Source organism: Glarea lozoyensis (assembly GCF_000409485.1).
Source record: "Glarea lozoyensis ATCC 20868 chromosome Unknown GLAREA11, whole genome shotgun sequence".
NCBI lineage: Eukaryota > Fungi > Ascomycota > Leotiomycetes > Helotiales > Helotiaceae > Glarea > Glarea lozoyensis.
The window spans coordinates 12,492-27,561 of record NW_007360985.1 but is presented as its reverse complement, the minus strand read 5'-3'; the positions used below and the strand labels follow the sequence as shown (position 1 = coordinate 27,561).

The 15,070-nt window shown below is 45.0% G+C and overlaps 7 protein-coding genes across 7 annotated transcripts; 3 read left to right on the top strand and 4 right to left on the bottom strand.

The window, feature by feature from the left end:
• Window positions 1-979: 979 nt before the first annotated feature.
• Window positions 980-2,348, bottom strand: GLAREA_10926 (NAD(P)-binding Rossmann-fold containing protein; the record flags this gene model as incomplete). The annotated part of the gene is made up of 6 exons (XM_008079117.1): window positions 980-1,098; window positions 1,150-1,326; window positions 1,378-1,576; window positions 1,950-2,017; window positions 2,068-2,258; window positions 2,311-2,348. 6 exons carry the CDS (start codon window positions 2,346-2,348, stop codon window positions 980-982), a joined length of 792 nt encoding a protein of 263 aa, XP_008077308.1.
• A 291-nt stretch (window positions 2,349-2,639) lies between these two features.
• On the top strand, window positions 2,640-3,764 carry GLAREA_10925 (P-loop containing nucleoside triphosphate hydrolase; the record flags this gene model as incomplete). The annotated part of the gene is made up of 4 exons (XM_008079116.1): window positions 2,640-2,702; window positions 2,752-2,816; window positions 2,867-2,996; window positions 3,045-3,764. 4 exons carry the CDS (start codon window positions 2,640-2,642, stop codon window positions 3,762-3,764), a joined length of 978 nt encoding a protein of 325 aa, XP_008077307.1.
• Window positions 3,765-4,393: 629 nt separating this feature from the next.
• Window positions 4,394-5,425, top strand: GLAREA_10924 (FAD/NAD(P)-binding protein; the record flags this gene model as incomplete). The annotated part of the gene is made up of 2 exons (XM_008079115.1): window positions 4,394-4,821; window positions 4,867-5,425. 2 exons carry the CDS (start codon window positions 4,394-4,396, stop codon window positions 5,423-5,425), a joined length of 987 nt encoding a protein of 328 aa, XP_008077306.1.
• Window positions 5,426-6,002: 577 nt separating this feature from the next.
• Window positions 6,003-6,932, bottom strand: GLAREA_10923 (uncharacterized protein; the record flags this gene model as incomplete). Its single annotated transcript, XM_008079114.1, has 1 exon — window positions 6,003-6,932. The coding sequence occupies one exon, from the start codon at window positions 6,930-6,932 to the stop codon at window positions 6,003-6,005; it is 930 nt and encodes a 309-aa protein (XP_008077305.1).
• A 1,474-nt stretch (window positions 6,933-8,406) lies between these two features.
• GLAREA_10922 (uncharacterized protein) lies at window positions 8,407-8,727 on the bottom strand (the record flags this gene model as incomplete). Its single annotated transcript, XM_008079113.1, has 1 exon — window positions 8,407-8,727. One exon carries the CDS (start codon window positions 8,725-8,727, stop codon window positions 8,407-8,409), a length of 321 nt encoding a protein of 106 aa, XP_008077304.1.
• A 1,696-nt stretch (window positions 8,728-10,423) lies between these two features.
• GLAREA_10921 (GroES-like protein) lies at window positions 10,424-11,807 on the top strand (the record flags this gene model as incomplete). Its single annotated transcript, XM_008079112.1, has 6 exons — window positions 10,424-10,538; window positions 10,603-10,650; window positions 10,711-10,811; window positions 10,857-11,104; window positions 11,156-11,626; window positions 11,675-11,807. 6 exons carry the CDS (start codon window positions 10,424-10,426, stop codon window positions 11,805-11,807), a joined length of 1,116 nt encoding a protein of 371 aa, XP_008077303.1.
• A 668-nt stretch (window positions 11,808-12,475) lies between these two features.
• On the bottom strand, window positions 12,476-13,700 carry GLAREA_10920 (uncharacterized protein; the record flags this gene model as incomplete). The annotated part of the gene is made up of 3 exons (XM_008079111.1): window positions 12,476-12,822; window positions 12,879-13,619; window positions 13,670-13,700. 3 exons carry the CDS (start codon window positions 13,698-13,700, stop codon window positions 12,476-12,478), a joined length of 1,119 nt encoding a protein of 372 aa, XP_008077302.1.
• Between the last annotated feature and the right edge of the window lie 1,370 nt (window positions 13,701-15,070).

Genomic DNA, 15,070 nt, shown 5'->3' with positions numbered 1-15,070 from the left:
GGTATATTTTGCATATCCTGCAAGCCATGATTGGTAGGCAATTGTTGTTGTTCATTAGCTCCTTCCTATATAAGTAGGATGAGCGAATTCTGAGCAAGCCCTGGATGCTAGGATTCGCTTCTATTCTCATGTATTGTTACTTCATCGACCGACATGCTGCAAGTTTTCGGCATCCCACGCTCTTAATCTTGCTGTCAGATCAATTCCGACTTAGAGATTGTGGTATTCAATTTCTCATCTTCCAACCTACGAGCTGAGACTGCACTATATATTGTGTTAATATGGAGGATCCCATGAGCGCTGCCTAACAAGCCACCAACCGCTCATCAACACGTTATCTCGCGAATCGCTGGTGGTGCTTTTGCCCAGCACTCATAACAAGCATAATTCTTCTCTTAATGAGCTATGCCGGACAATTTGGAGTCATCTTTACCAAGACTCAAGATCCTACGGCCGAAAATCAAAGCGGGTAACAGCTACCTTATCAGTTCACCACTCTGAACTCTGATGGCGTCGTTCGTTGGAAGCTCTTCAAGATCAACATTTGTGTTAGCGAACGAAGGATTATTGACAAATATCGAGCATTGTATGGTCTCTGCATGGAGCGTGATCTACTTTTGTCAGTTCAGCATCGTTCTGATTTTAGCTCATCTGAATTTCCAAGTCAAAACGGTATTGAAGGCGAGTTCAAATGACCACTTGCAGATAAAGTACTACTGAAGTCAATCTAGAAGCGGTCCAATGGATAGCATAGATCAATGCGAGGAGTTTTTTTTTGAGAAGATCATAATGTATGACAATGCTTTCGGTGGTGCTGCCGGGGTTTCAGTGACAATCTATGACATTGCAATTGATAGGCAAATCGAAACAGGAGGCAAATAGTTTCATTCGTACACTAATTAGGCACCGAGACGATACTGATGACCACCTAATTCTGAAAACCTCCCGTAGACTCCGAATTTGTGAAGTACATGATTCATTACATCTTGCTGGGCATTCTCATGCCTCCATCGAGTCGAAGTACGACACCATTTAACATCACATTCTCAATACTTTGCGTCACGAGCTGAGCGAACTCGGGTGCCCTGCCAGGTCGCACTGAATAGCATTAGAAATCGCTTCTCAGTCGAAATAAAAGATAAAACTCACATGGGAACTCCATCACCCTCGTCAAACTCGCACGAGCTTTGTCAGACATCATCGAAGTCATTCTGCTATCGAAAATGCTAGGTGCTAGAGTAACGACGCGTATACCGTAACGAGCAAGATCTCTGGTCAGTGGAAGTGTCAAGGAACGAATGGCGCCCTTTGATGCGCTGTAGGATACTACATGAGGGTCAGTACGTATTATTTCCTGAGGGTTATGGAGTAGCGTACCTTGACCAGGCTGACCATCAAAAGCAGCGGAACTTGATACCATAATGATGATTCCTCGCTCGCCATCTTCACCTACTAGCTTTGTCTGAGCCATGTGAGGCAGGACTTGTCGTATGAGATCTATTGTCCCTCGGACGTTGACGTTCATTACGAATTCAAAGTCTGAGAGGGAGAAAGGCTCAAGGTTGCGGTCTAGGATCTAGAATTGCTTGATAAGTCACGGCACGGACGCTCAAGAGGCAAGAAGAGCCATAAAGATAAAAACGCTAGTTTACATCTGGAAATACGGCTCAATGAGTCCGTCCAGCATCACTCGATGTCAGGCTGACTTGAAACACACATGAACTTTACGAACTTTGACATAGCGGAACCAAAAGACCTCATGAGTTTTTAAGACATCCGAGTTCAGAACGAGCACAACAAATACCGAAAGTAGGTGAATGCAAATCACTGTTCCACATGTGATACTGTGCTGAGCAAATCGTGGTATGGAACAGCGTCATCCATGAACACTAATAATTTCAACAGATAATGACTTGACTCTGGAATTTTCGAAGAAGGATGTCACGAACCTTAGCCGGCGCTCCAATCCCGGCAGCTGCAATGACTCCTCCAACCTCCTTTCCTGTTTCTTTGACCCCTTCAGAATTTCAGCATTCAAACCTACACAGTACAGTAACGCAAACTCACAGGCCAAACATCCCTTCACTGCAGCAGCAATGCTTTCCGTCTCTAGAACATTGCATTGAAAGAACTTAGTCTTGTCACCTCCAATCTGACTGACCACCTCATTGGCATTTTCTTCGTTCATATCAAGAATTGCCGCGTAGCCTCCTCGTCGACAGATGTCCTCGACACATGCTTGTCCTAGGCCCGATGCCCTGCGATTATCATTCTCAGCAAATATCAGGTAAGTTTGATGGAATATATTACCCGCCAGACACGATGAATGTTCGTCCTTCAATCTTCATCTTCGAATAACAAGATGGATGAGGAGACAATCATTATTCCTGTCGAGGTTGAAGGTATGGCTTCTAGGCTATTCACGAACCGAGGTCCCCTCCTAGAATGCGCTTGCCGGGATTCATCCACGACCGCCGATGTCCCGATGTGGGCTGTGCATTGTCTCAAGATAAGGATTGCGACGACATCTCTTGACCAGGTACGACGAACTGCGAATAGTGGCATACTCTTAGATTTCTTTGCGCGGCAACTGGCATGAGATAGATCTTTTGCGATAGGACTGGAGTAGATCTGCAAAGATGGTGCGCCCACGGCGCAGCTCTGCTGCGAGTGAAGAGTCGGCTGGAACGGCTCGCGATCAGGTTTGCTTGTGCTTGTTATACCATTCTAGACTTAGGCTAATGATAGTAGGAGCTCGGAAGCATGTACGATTATCTGGCCAAAATCATATTACTCGGACCAAGCGGGAGTGGAAAGTAGGGTTCTCTTTCCACGGCAATACAATAAGAGCTAACAAGCTCTCAAGATCATGTCTCCTCCACCGATTTGTGAAGAACGAATGGAGAGTCCTATCCTCCCAGACGATTGGCGTAGAGTTCGCTAGCAAGATTATCAAAGTTGGCACAGGAGCAAGGAGGAAGAGGATAAAACTCCAGGTTTGTACCCCCACCTAGTATATATGAATACCAGCTAACATACATAAGCTATGGGACACAGCAGGAACCGAACGCTTCCGCTCCGTCTCACGCTCCTACTATCGCGGTGCTGCCGGCGCCCTCCTCGTCTACGACATCTCCTCGCACTCCACCTTCGCGAACCTTTCCTCCTTCATGAACGATGCGCGCGCGCTCGCCAGTCCCGATCTCACGCTCATCCTCGTCGGAAATAAAGCAGATTTAACAGACAACTCGAATTTGATAGACGCTTCCCTGCCACCTGCGACGCCGAGTAGTGTGGGAAGCAAGGAATTCCCTTTTGGAGCAGGTGGATCGGTGGGTAGCTCGACAAATATGGGACTTGGTGCGCAATTACGCGCCACGGTTGCGGATGGGCGCGAGGTTTCAGCGGAGACGGCGTCAAAATGGGCGTCTGCGAATAACATACCGGTATCTGTCGAGGTCTCGGCGTTATCGGGGGAAAATGTGGAAGAGATATTCGCCCGGCTGGCGAGGATGATATTAACGAAGATTGAACTAGGGGAAATCGATCCTGATGATCCGATGTCAGGGATTCAATATGGTGATGGCGGGTGGATAGGAGATGGTGATGGCGCGAGTGTGAAGAGTGGTGTTACTATTGAAGGGGAGGGGGCGAGGAGACGGGGGAAGAAGAAGAAGAATGCTTGGATGGGTGGAGGCGTGAGGGAGTGGGAGGAGGTCTTCACGTTGAGTGGGGGAAGGAGGAGGAGGGGTGGTTGTTGTTGAGCTGTGGGTATTGTCAAGGCTTTTGGGAGAGAAATTGGTATATAATATTGGTGTTTGGTGCTTAGCGATAGATTCTCCATGGTGAGTCTTGATTTTTGAGTTGGTCGTTTCGCTGATAAGTGCGAGTAAATAGAATACATAATATGATTGTTAATCACCGCCCCTTTAAGCGAAAAGCTATTTCATACTTGAACAAATAATTGTCACAGAAGTTTCCGACTCCGCAACGCGCAGTAAAAAAAGGAATATTATTAGAATATCCGAGAATATCAAGATGGCAAGAAAATACTCTCCAGTAAAGTGCTCGTACAGTTGACTGCAGAGTATGTCTCCGAGACCCTGGAAAGTCTCCGCGCAGGCGAGACCTTCGCCTCACACTATCGACATAGTGTATGTAAATAAGGGCTTATAAATTGCAGGGCTGTTGACATGAAACGCTCCGAAAAGTCTCCAGATTAGGTATGAAAGGGATTACTGCAGCTGCAGTTCACGTAGATCATCTTGTACTGATCCTCTCACCATAACACATTATCAAACCATTAAGCGGTTCTCTCTCCCAGTGCTGCAACGCTGTTTAGATAAGATCAAGCTGAATGAATTTCACTAGAGTTTTGTCTCGACAATTCAAAATGGCATCCAGAATCACCACAGCAAAGAACCCAGTCGATGTACTCGTAATCGGCGCTGGACCAGCAGGTCTTGCATGTGTACTCACAGTATCTCGACTCTTACTTACATCAATTTGCTTCTCATCTGCAGAATTCCGCAACGCGAAATCAAAGCACATGCATGGAGTCCCGACGTGGGAGCACAGAGATGCAGCAGACTACCGCGACGCGGCAAGGAAGGATATCTTGGCTCATTATGACACGGCTTCTTTCGAGGACCTTCGTATTAAGAGTCTGGAGAAGAGGGAACGAGAGGGAGGTGGCACGCTGTTTAAGGCTGTCGATGAACATGGAACGGAGTGGTGGGGACGAAAAGTTGCTTTGGCGACGGGCATCAAGGACGTGATGCCGGAGATTGCGGGATATGATGAGTGTTGGGCACATAGCATGTAAGTGCGCACCATTTACTCGATCTGATATACTGATAAGTGTAGTTATCACTGCCTCTTCTGCCATGGCTACGATGAGCGAAACAGCGCCTCTGTCGGTGTTTTAGCAATGGACGATTGCTCTCCAGCTCCAATGGCCCTTCACCTCGCAAGATTCGCGAACAGATTGGCAGAAAAGGTCGTCATATACACAAACGGCAATGAAGCAGTAACTACCTCGATCAAAGAAGCCTTATCCGCTGTACGACCAGACTCCAAAAGCGCAAAGCACATCTCCCTCGACGCCAGAAAGATCTCGAAATTCGTGCGAGGATCCAAGAAAGGCGAACTAGAGATTTTCTTCACCGAGGGTGGCAGTAAAGTCGAGGGGTTCCTCGTCCACAAGCCGAAAAGCGCTTTGAATGGACCGTGGAAGGAGCAGCTCGGATTAGAGACCACGGAGCTGGGTGATTACAAGGTTAATTTCCCGTTCAATGAGACAAGTGTGCCGGGGGTGTTTGCTGCGGGAGATTGTAGTGGGATGATGAAGGCGGTGGGGTTTGCTACTTCGTCGGGTGGTATCATCGGAGCGGGGATTGCTTCGTCGATTTGTTCGGAGGATTGAGGGGATTGAGGGGGGTGGGATGGTTTGAGGGACGTAGTTCAAATAGCGTTTAGAAGGTTGCTGAACAATGACGGGATTTGGTGTAATGGACATGAAGGTGCGCAGTTAAATTACCAACTTAGTCAACAATATATCCATGGCGGCACATAGACACTATATTGCTGCTTCCAACCCTCGTTCTTGACGTCGTTTTAAAAGCTATCATTAGTTTTGTTTGAAGTTGACCCAGCAACTACCAAATACTTCGTCCGTTTGCAAAAGACTTAAGAGCACTTTTCTTTTTATACATGACAGCGTTGGTTGCCTGGATGAACAAGATAGTCGCCGGTTTACGTTACAGTGTGAGGTGACATAAGAAATATAGACTGGGTAATTGGCAAATATACACTGGCTACAATATATAATACTTTCAAATGCAGAAAAATATGCTACGCTCTCTCTCTTTCAAGATTAGATGATAAAAATAACGTGAGTTTACATACATTGGTGAAACCTTTGCTTGCGTAACCTTCTTAATTTGCGGCATTGTTTGCCCTATCCAAAAGATTCTCAACATATTGCTTGAGATCGGCGTCACTCATCTCAATAAGAGTACCACCAGAGGGTTTCGATGCCTTTGGCTCTTTTTTAGACTCTCCAGGTGTGTCCTTTCTGAATTTGGAAACTCGGCATGCACATTCTCAAGCATATCCTGAATGCTTTGTGGTTCATGCAATCCTTCGATCTTCTTCAAGTTAGCAATCGTATGCTCGTTGTCTTCAAGGAGCTGTTGAAGCTTGCAATGGTCAAGGTAAAGAGCCTTGACTACATTCTCAATTTTGCATGCTGTACCTCTCGCTTCTTTCAAGATTCGTTTGGGAGGTAGATCTCCAGATCGTGCTTTCGGCTGTTTGGTCGCAACTTCAACTTTGTCCTCCGCAACTTTTACCTTGTTTTCAGCAACGATAGCCAGGAAGTCTGTCCAAGTACGCCTAAAAATGCTCGCTAAAATCGCAAATGCACCTCGATTTCTCACTTTCAAACATTGATCTAATCGTTCTTGAACAGAAAGTTGTGTGTTATTGGCAAAACTGCTTCGATCGGGGTAGTTGTCGATAAAGTCACGGACATGAATTTCGATCCCGTGGAAAGCTTTGTTTGAGCTTCTAATAAAGGCCCGAGGAATAAGATCATGTATCTGGAATAACGTATCTCGAGTTTTGCGTCGAAGGTGGTCATGATTCTCGTTGTCCGAAACACTGCTCCGCATGACTGCCATAGGGTTGAAGGATTCGTATTTTGTAAACTCTGTCTTATCGCGAAATTCAACCCAGTGTTCTGGAAGAGCGAAAACGAATCTCTCAGTGGTATCAATAGATTCGCTGCCAGCATAATCTTTGAAGATTATCTCGCCAACCGGTATTGGTGGTTCCCCGTTTGGTACGGGCAACATGACAACTATCACGTAGCAGAGGGGGACACGATGTAGGCAAATATGGCCTGGGTTGGGGTCTGGTGTTCCGCTCATCGTGTTGCAGGTGATGTGAGTATTTAAATATCTTAGTTGAAGTGAGCGGAGACTAGTGATGTATATGGTGTTGTATAGAGGAGTGGAGATATTGTTGAAGTGGGTTGAAAAAGACAACATATTCTCAATTTATACCTCTAAAGAAGGGGTTAGTAGTGGATAAGAACTTCTGAGACTGCTTATTGGAGTCTTTTGCGAAGGTGATTGTATAATAGATCATTACTGACTACGGTCACGCAAAGAAAATTCATACCAGAGCGTAGGGCTCGAAACGCACTCCGAGTAAATGTGAATTACTCCTGAAATGGCGGGCTGTCGTGATATGTATATTTGAGCAAGGTGGTACATCAGAATTTGATTTTGAAAAGCGTAATAGTCATAAATATTTAAACACCCTGTATTCTCTTATTCTCTGACGTAAACGCGGGCAATAACATTATTTAAATAGTAAACGAGAAAAGTTGTCATTTACCCTCCTTCGTCCATCATGAGATTCACAACCTAATTTCCTTATGAAAGAGATGATTGGATAGCATGAGAAATCAACATCTGGCATTTGTTGTTATTGGCAATTGCGTATCCATAATTCCAGGCAGGAAAGTTCTCCTAATCATCATCAAAACACTGCTAAATGCCTATGACAAGTTGACAAATGCGTGATAAATAACATCGTTAGTATCTTGACTCAAATGTGATTTGAATATGAATAGATTGGCAACCAACTTCCTTGAGAGTGAATTGTGTTCGTAAAGTTCCACAGTTAATGGTAATGTAGCGGATATTTATCATACTATGCGGTATGATTATTCTCCAGAATTGCTCGATGCGAAGAGCATTTTTGGAAATCGCAATCATCTCTGTTAATCCACTGACACCAATATTGGCTGTGCTGACTCAACCTAAGATGATGTAGCGGAGGAGCCACGTCGAACCTGAGAGCCTACTTATCAAAGTTGTCCACGACTGTATAAATAAAAGTCAATCCAGACAATGAATAGCCCGCGGGTACACGGTGTACCCACGAAGTCGCCAGTAGATGATTTTTGTCTTGCGAAGAAGTCTGTAAAGATATGGCAAGGATGTGATTAAAGCTTTTGAAATTGAGTTCGAGGTGGTGGGGACAAGTGGTTGGGTGATTTGCTTTGCATAATGAAAAATAGGTTATTAACGTCAATTATGGACTTGTACTTGTGTGATCTAATAAATCATTAATAACTGGACGCAAAACGAACGTCGTAAAAGTGGTACGTGTAGTAAATCTTATCTGTACCGGATATTGTCATTTTGATGCCATGAACAATTTGTGTAAATGCACTAACACGTAGTCGACATAAAGGATCAAGATTTATCTTTTCAATGATTTTTAGAGGGGAGATAATTAGCAATCCTGAACCCGGTGAGTCGTAGGCTTCTACTCAACTTATAAATGTTAGAGGTTTCTATCAACTTATACTTCACATATCACACTTCCCCTTTATTTCCAATACGGGTCATCTAGAATCTCATCGATAGTGGCTCTTTTCGCCGGATCGAGATTCATGATTCTCGATAGCATTCTCTTTGCTTCAGCGTTGATGTTTGGAAACTCGCTTTCCTGCCAATTTGACAGATGAAAACTTAACTCAGCTCCGGCAACCATTGCTGCTACCTGACCCAAGACAGTCTGCCAAGTTTCATCCGCGGTATATTTCAGTAATCCTTCCGAAAGTGGACCAAAGTAGACTATGTCGCGGCCCAGAACCTCTATTTCAGGTTCAACTTCCCGCTCTTTCAACTCCTCGTGGGCTACTGCCATAATTTCTCTACTCGTGAGAGCAAAAATACACTGAGCACTAACTTCAGCCCAGTCTCCGCTCCAAGATTAGATAGACTCACCACAAGACCAAACGAAAACAAATCAGACGGTTTGCCAATTCCTTGACCAGTTTGTCCTTCTGGGCTACGCCACATGAAATTACCTAATCTCTGCATACCAGCGATCCGGAGTGATCTATCGTCTTTCAATTTCAATGAAACGTCAAGATCGGTCAGTGCCACCCTTTCTATGATGACTTGACCATACTGGTCCTTACTCCAGTCCACCAGGACATTGTCAGGCTTTACGTCTAACGGAATTAATGGTTGCAAATAAGGAATGGGACTGTCGGGGGGGTATTTTACCGATATGAATCCAGTTCTTGGAATGAAACTCTTGGAGTGCTTTCCCTACCTCCCAAAGAATCTTTTTTTTTGCGACGATAGGGAAGTCTTCATTGTTTCAGACTAATGCGAGCAAATCATCCTTGAAGTATTCGTAAACAACGGTTCTCTTTTTATCGCTGTGGTCTTTATGTATTCGAAGACGACAGCTATCTGGGAACTCCCGTTGATGATGCAAGGCCAAGTCAAAAATTGATTCAGACAACGGTTTCAAGACAAAAAGCTTGTCTTCACAGCTACTTATGAATCCAAAGTTTAGCTTTTGTTATTGAAGAAAAGTATCATTGTAAGGGGTCCACCTACTGCCCGAGATAAATGTCAAATTCGTTGCTTCTTGGGTTTGCGATGAGTAATTTTCCACGTTCATAAACGCGATCGGAGTTGCAGACGAGTGTGGAATACGACCTCTAGCGATGAATGCATCGGCAAGGTAAAATGAACATTATTCAGACAGAATGCCTCATATCAATGTTGTAGCTCGCTTTCGATACCAAGCTCACGGGGCGCAAATCAACGATTAGAAGCACGCGATTGAATCAATATTGATACATCATCAAGAAGCTACCTCATAAGGGTGCTTAGGTGGAATGCTCGTAAAGAGTACAGGAAATTATTCGGACGCGAAGCGAGCCTGACCCCTGAACTTCGGCCTGACAAGTTAAAGCCGAAACAACCTTACCATTAAGTAGCAATGTGCTCATCAACGGAGGGCTTCCAGCGAATACATAGCCATTGTGGTGCATTTAAAAATGGCTCCAAGATCCACAATTAGCCGATAGTTTCGTTCACGTTCATGCAACTCGACTGTACAACAAAGTCGATCAACAGGACTTAAGTGAAGCGCAACCTACACGAGTTTCCTTCGCCATCTATTCGAAAATTTCCACGAGTTACATTGATAATTTGGTTTTTTGACATAATTTACTTGACGTGATTTAGTTGATGTGATTTATTTTGACATAATTTACTTGACGCGCCGCGACGCTGCCTGAGACGTACCACGATTAATCTACGACGCCACCAACGTTGGTATTCCACAGGATCACTAGTTAATTTGATTGACATCCAACATGGCCGGAGTTGGATTCCTCCATATCCTATTTCTTCTAACAAAATGAGTTCATCACCTGAAAAGATATCTTAAAGCCGAAAGTTGGCGCCGAAGAGCTTTTGTGCAATCAAGTATAAACAAGTCCTAGAAGCCAGACCTTTCCTCGCCACCTTGCCATCCTTCTTATCAATTCCGTTGTACTAAATAAAGTTTTTCTTTAATCATTGTCTCGAATTTTAAAATGAAAGCCGTTATCATCGAAGATGTGGGCAGATCAGGGGTCAAAGAAATACCTGAGTTGACCTTACGTCCAGGTTACATTAAGGTCAAAACAGTCGCAGTCGCTATAAACTCCAGTATGTACGTTCCTCCTCAATATTATCAGCATGCTCAAGCAGTCAAGAATCTGACAGTTGCTAGCCGATTTCCATCACACTGCCGGCGCAGGGCCTATTGGTGGTATTTTAGGTATGAAAATATCGCAAGTCTATCTAGTCTAATCTCAGCTAACGAAATCTTTCTTCCCAGGCTGTGATTTTTCTGGGGTCGTGGAAGAAGTTGACAAAGACTGCAAGAGCAGCGTGAAAAAAGGCGATAAAGTCTATGGTGCCTGTCATTGTGCTAATAGTGTAATTCATCCACGAATGAAACAGAAAGCAAACTGACTGATATAGAACAACCCGCTAAGTGGGTCATTTGCAGAAATCGTCTTAGTGAGAGAGGGACATCTGGCAAAGATTCCCGAGCACCTTAGCTTCGAAGAAACTGCAACATTGGGTGTGGGAATTACATCTGTGGGACAATCACTTTACATGACGCTGAAACTTCCGCTTCCCATTGAGCCTACTAATCATCCATTTTGGATTCTCATATATGGCGGGAGTGGTGCTACTGGAAGTCTGGCAATCCAATTCGCGAAACTGTTCGTCACTACCTTTCGCTTTTTGGAAATGTGGACTGATATTCTAATTAGCTCGGGCTTGAAAGTTGTTACTACAGCAAGCCCAAATAACTTTGAGTTTGTCAAGTCGCTCGGAGCTGACGCAGTATTTGACTACCATGATCCAGATTGTGCTAGAAACATTCGCGAATGCACCCACAATTCGTTGCAATATATACTCGACACCATTTCTGTGGAATCTAGCTTCAAGATCTGTGCTGATTCCTTTCCCGCCCAGGCAGAAGAGGGAGTTGAGTTGATGTTGGTAACGTTGCTACCAGCGGATGAATTTCCTAGAAAGGACGTTAACGTCCAAGTGGTTTTGGCTTACACAACTTTTGGAGAAGCGTTTTCGAAGTTCGGGACCGACTTCCCTGCTATCGAAGAACATTATAAATTTGGGGTGATGTTCTGGAAGATGGCCGGAGAGCTCTTAGCGGAGGGAAAATTCAAGCCACATCCAGCGATTATTATGGAGGGTGGACTTCAAGGAGTTCCTGCAGGGTTGGTCAAATTGTCTCTTCAAATTGTTATTGTGGCTAATTGCCCCAGAATTGCCAAAGTGTCGCATGGTACAATCAGTGCTGCCAAGTTAGTATATCGAGTCGCAGAAACTCCAGACTCGCCATCGACAAAGTCTAACGATGATCATGAACTGAGAGGGCCTGTCATCCACAGCTGGTAAGGTTTTCATGTTTGGAGATGATATGTACCAGAAGGAGGCGACCTCGTTTAAAAATCGCGCAAATGATTTGCATTGGAATCACGTTATTATACTTAACAATGTAGACCTTTTTAACAATATGACCGGCTGTGATTAGACACGCGGAACCAACATCCGGAAAAGATTTTTGGGGAACGTCCAGTCGGCAGTAAAATCGTGCAAGGGGCTCGACTGCAGGCACTGGAAATCAAGGCAAAGATGTGACGTTAACTTTTATCTCAATTGTATGTGCTGGCGCGCAAATTCGATCAGCAACGTCAGATTTGTATGCTGGGACACTGGCCATTCAAGGCACCACAAGTATTGAACTGTAATCGCCTGTACGACAGGATGAGGGTTATATTGGAGATTGCAATTTGGATAAAATTGTTATTTAGTTCCTGGCGGAAAAGTCTGGAAAGAGGATTATCGCGTCCGACAAATTGTTACTCAAGCTTTCTAAAACCTCTGGAAAGGCCCCCCAGTAAGAATGCCGCCATCCGAAAGGATCCAACCTGCCCCATGAAGTATCCCAACAACCCGATTCCTGTCACCCCAAGATCACCACAGAAAACCCCAGTCCTGTTTGGTTGCCCAAAATCCGTATATTACGCCGTATCGCAAACCGTGGAAGATCCTAAATCCAGTGATCATTTATTTTGAAGAGTTGTAAAGGTCGATGCTCGTTTCAAACTAGAATCTTTTCCTGCAACTGTAACTTTCGTGATCTTCATAAGCTGCTGTGAGACCTCAGTCTTGACTTGTTTTGTCTTCGATTTTGCCGATTCTTCTGCCTTTTCCTTTCTCTTTGCGTATGCGTCACTAGCCTTTTCTGCCCTTTTCAGCTCTTTTTGTTTCGATTGGAGCCTCTGTTGACACCGCTGCACCTTGGGCTTGTCCCCTTTGGCTTTGGCAATCTCGATGTCATGTTGCTCTGTGGCGCAATCGTTCTGAGCTTTCTCTAATGCTGCCTTGAGATCTTTTTCTTCAGGATCGGCTACCGCGTTGTTAGCTGAGGTTAATGTCAAATGTTTGTTAGATTGATTTACTTACTGTTCTTCGACGTGGAAGTGTGAATCACATCGCCAAAATTTGGAGGGTTAACGATCTTGTGTTTTTCAATAGCCTGCGCACATAGCACCATATCGTACATAGCGTTTTCCATAACAAGGAATCTCATGTCGCGATATATTATGATAGAACTCGGGTGATACCAAGTGAGCTTAACAGCACCTTCCGGTGTAACTTGATGACCCGAAACGGAAGATCCAGCCTTTTCGGACTCTTTTAGTTGCATGAACTCGGATTCAGAGTGTCCCAAATGCTGCACCAGAAAGTCTTTCGAAATCAGATTGCCTTGCAAATTGCCGGTGTCAATCATACATTTTGCAATTTTCTCTTCGAAGCGACCGTCCTCATCTTTCTCCCTGGATAGAACGTGAACCGTGGGAATCCAAGGGCAGTTGTCAATATCCATTGTTTCTCCATGTTCATCTGCAACGACGACAACAGCAGTAACTTCTCGCGATTTCGTTCTCCATGGTCGTAAAATTCCCTTGAAGGATTGCCACCAAGAAAGTTGTACTACGACTTTGGTTTCGTATGCTTTGTAGCCTTTATTGGTTTCGCGTCTTCCGAGCTCTTCTTGTACTTCTACTTGTGTCGTGCAAGTCTGAATAGAGCTGGCAGAAATGGATTTGCGTCTCGTATCGTTTTGGGATGTCGAGTCGGTAGGACTTCTCAGCGTTGAGTTGATCGAGAGGTAGTCCTGATTTTGTTCCTGTGAGCTGGAAGCTATTAAAAGTCAGAAAAAGCAGGTCACACAATGCTACATTTTGAGGTACACTGACTGCTTAGTTGAGCGAGCTGAGCCATGATAGGTACTAGGCACTTGAGTTGTAGTTTCAATTCGCCCAGTAGGGTAAGACACCGGAGCCAGAGCGTCGTGCTTGATTCGAATAAAGGCCGAAGAATTTATGGTTGTGGTTGGGTAAAGTTCCGTCATTGGATTCTAGCAGGTCCAGCCCATCTTATGGTTCTGCTTCATGACTCAATTCAATGTTTGTTTCAGCGGCTCTTCGGTGAGGCTCTGTTTGCTGCACACCGTTGAGCTGTTTTGCACTGGTGAACGTCACTCATTGGTGCTGAGCCTCCTAGCGGTGGATAACAATCCGGCCATTTTACCGCACATGACATCCAGCTGATGGTTTTGGCGGCGCCAAAAAGACGGGAAGACGGCATGTCCAGGAATTGAACGACCTCCCGCAACACTCTTTTTCGACTTGTTCCCGATCCCGTACACCGAGAGGTTGGGGGCCTTTGGGGGCCGTTCTAACGTCGCCACCACCAAGCTGGAAACGATTTTGTTTTGTCCCAAGCCCATGGCTTCGCTAGGGACATCAATTCTGCTCGGACTGGCCTTCGTAAACGAGATCATTTCTGGTCAACGAGACGAAAGCGGGCGCGCGAGCGCTATCATCTTCCATGATGTCGCACTGGTCAGCCAGAGGGCCATAGAGGAAGGGGGCTTTCTTCCTATGCCACATCGCCAGTCCGGTCGTTGTATAAAGGCAACACTAGATAACTGGATGACTGCCGTTAAAGATTCTTTGTGAGCTCTTGTATCTGGCAGTATCGGTATTTACTTACATGTCAACGTTGATTTTTGTCACTTTGTGTCAAAGTCCATGAAGCCGTGTTACGAAGTAACAAAACTGGACAGGTCCAGACCTTAATAACCTACAAGTACAGTCTTCATGGTTTCCAGCACACTCGGCCGCCAACACACCGTGCATTTCAATGATGCAGCTAGTTGTCTGTTGCAGAGAAGCAGAAACAAAGATACTCGTGTCATATCAAACAAGCCTTGCTTCTCGGTAGGGCCGGGATCTTGGCTGTGCGCGTTGGATGAGGCTGGAGAATCATCGTGCGCCCGTAAGATTACGGAGTAGCTGCCTACACCTGCCTGATCGCCTGCTTTTGTCTTAAACGCCACAGGCTCTGACCTTTACGGAGTATCCCGAGAAATCTTCTCAAGGCATCTCAAGGCGCGCATCAGCTGTTTTATCTCATGTGTTCGGATTATAACTCTGCAAAATGGCAACGCACGCAGCGATAAATCGCTCTGCCATAGGTTGTACACATCTGTTGCAGGCAAAAAAAGGAATGAATAAGAATTTATGTTGGGGGAAATATCGAGTCCTTCATTTCAGGAAATATACTGTTGATAAACGGCATTTATTAAC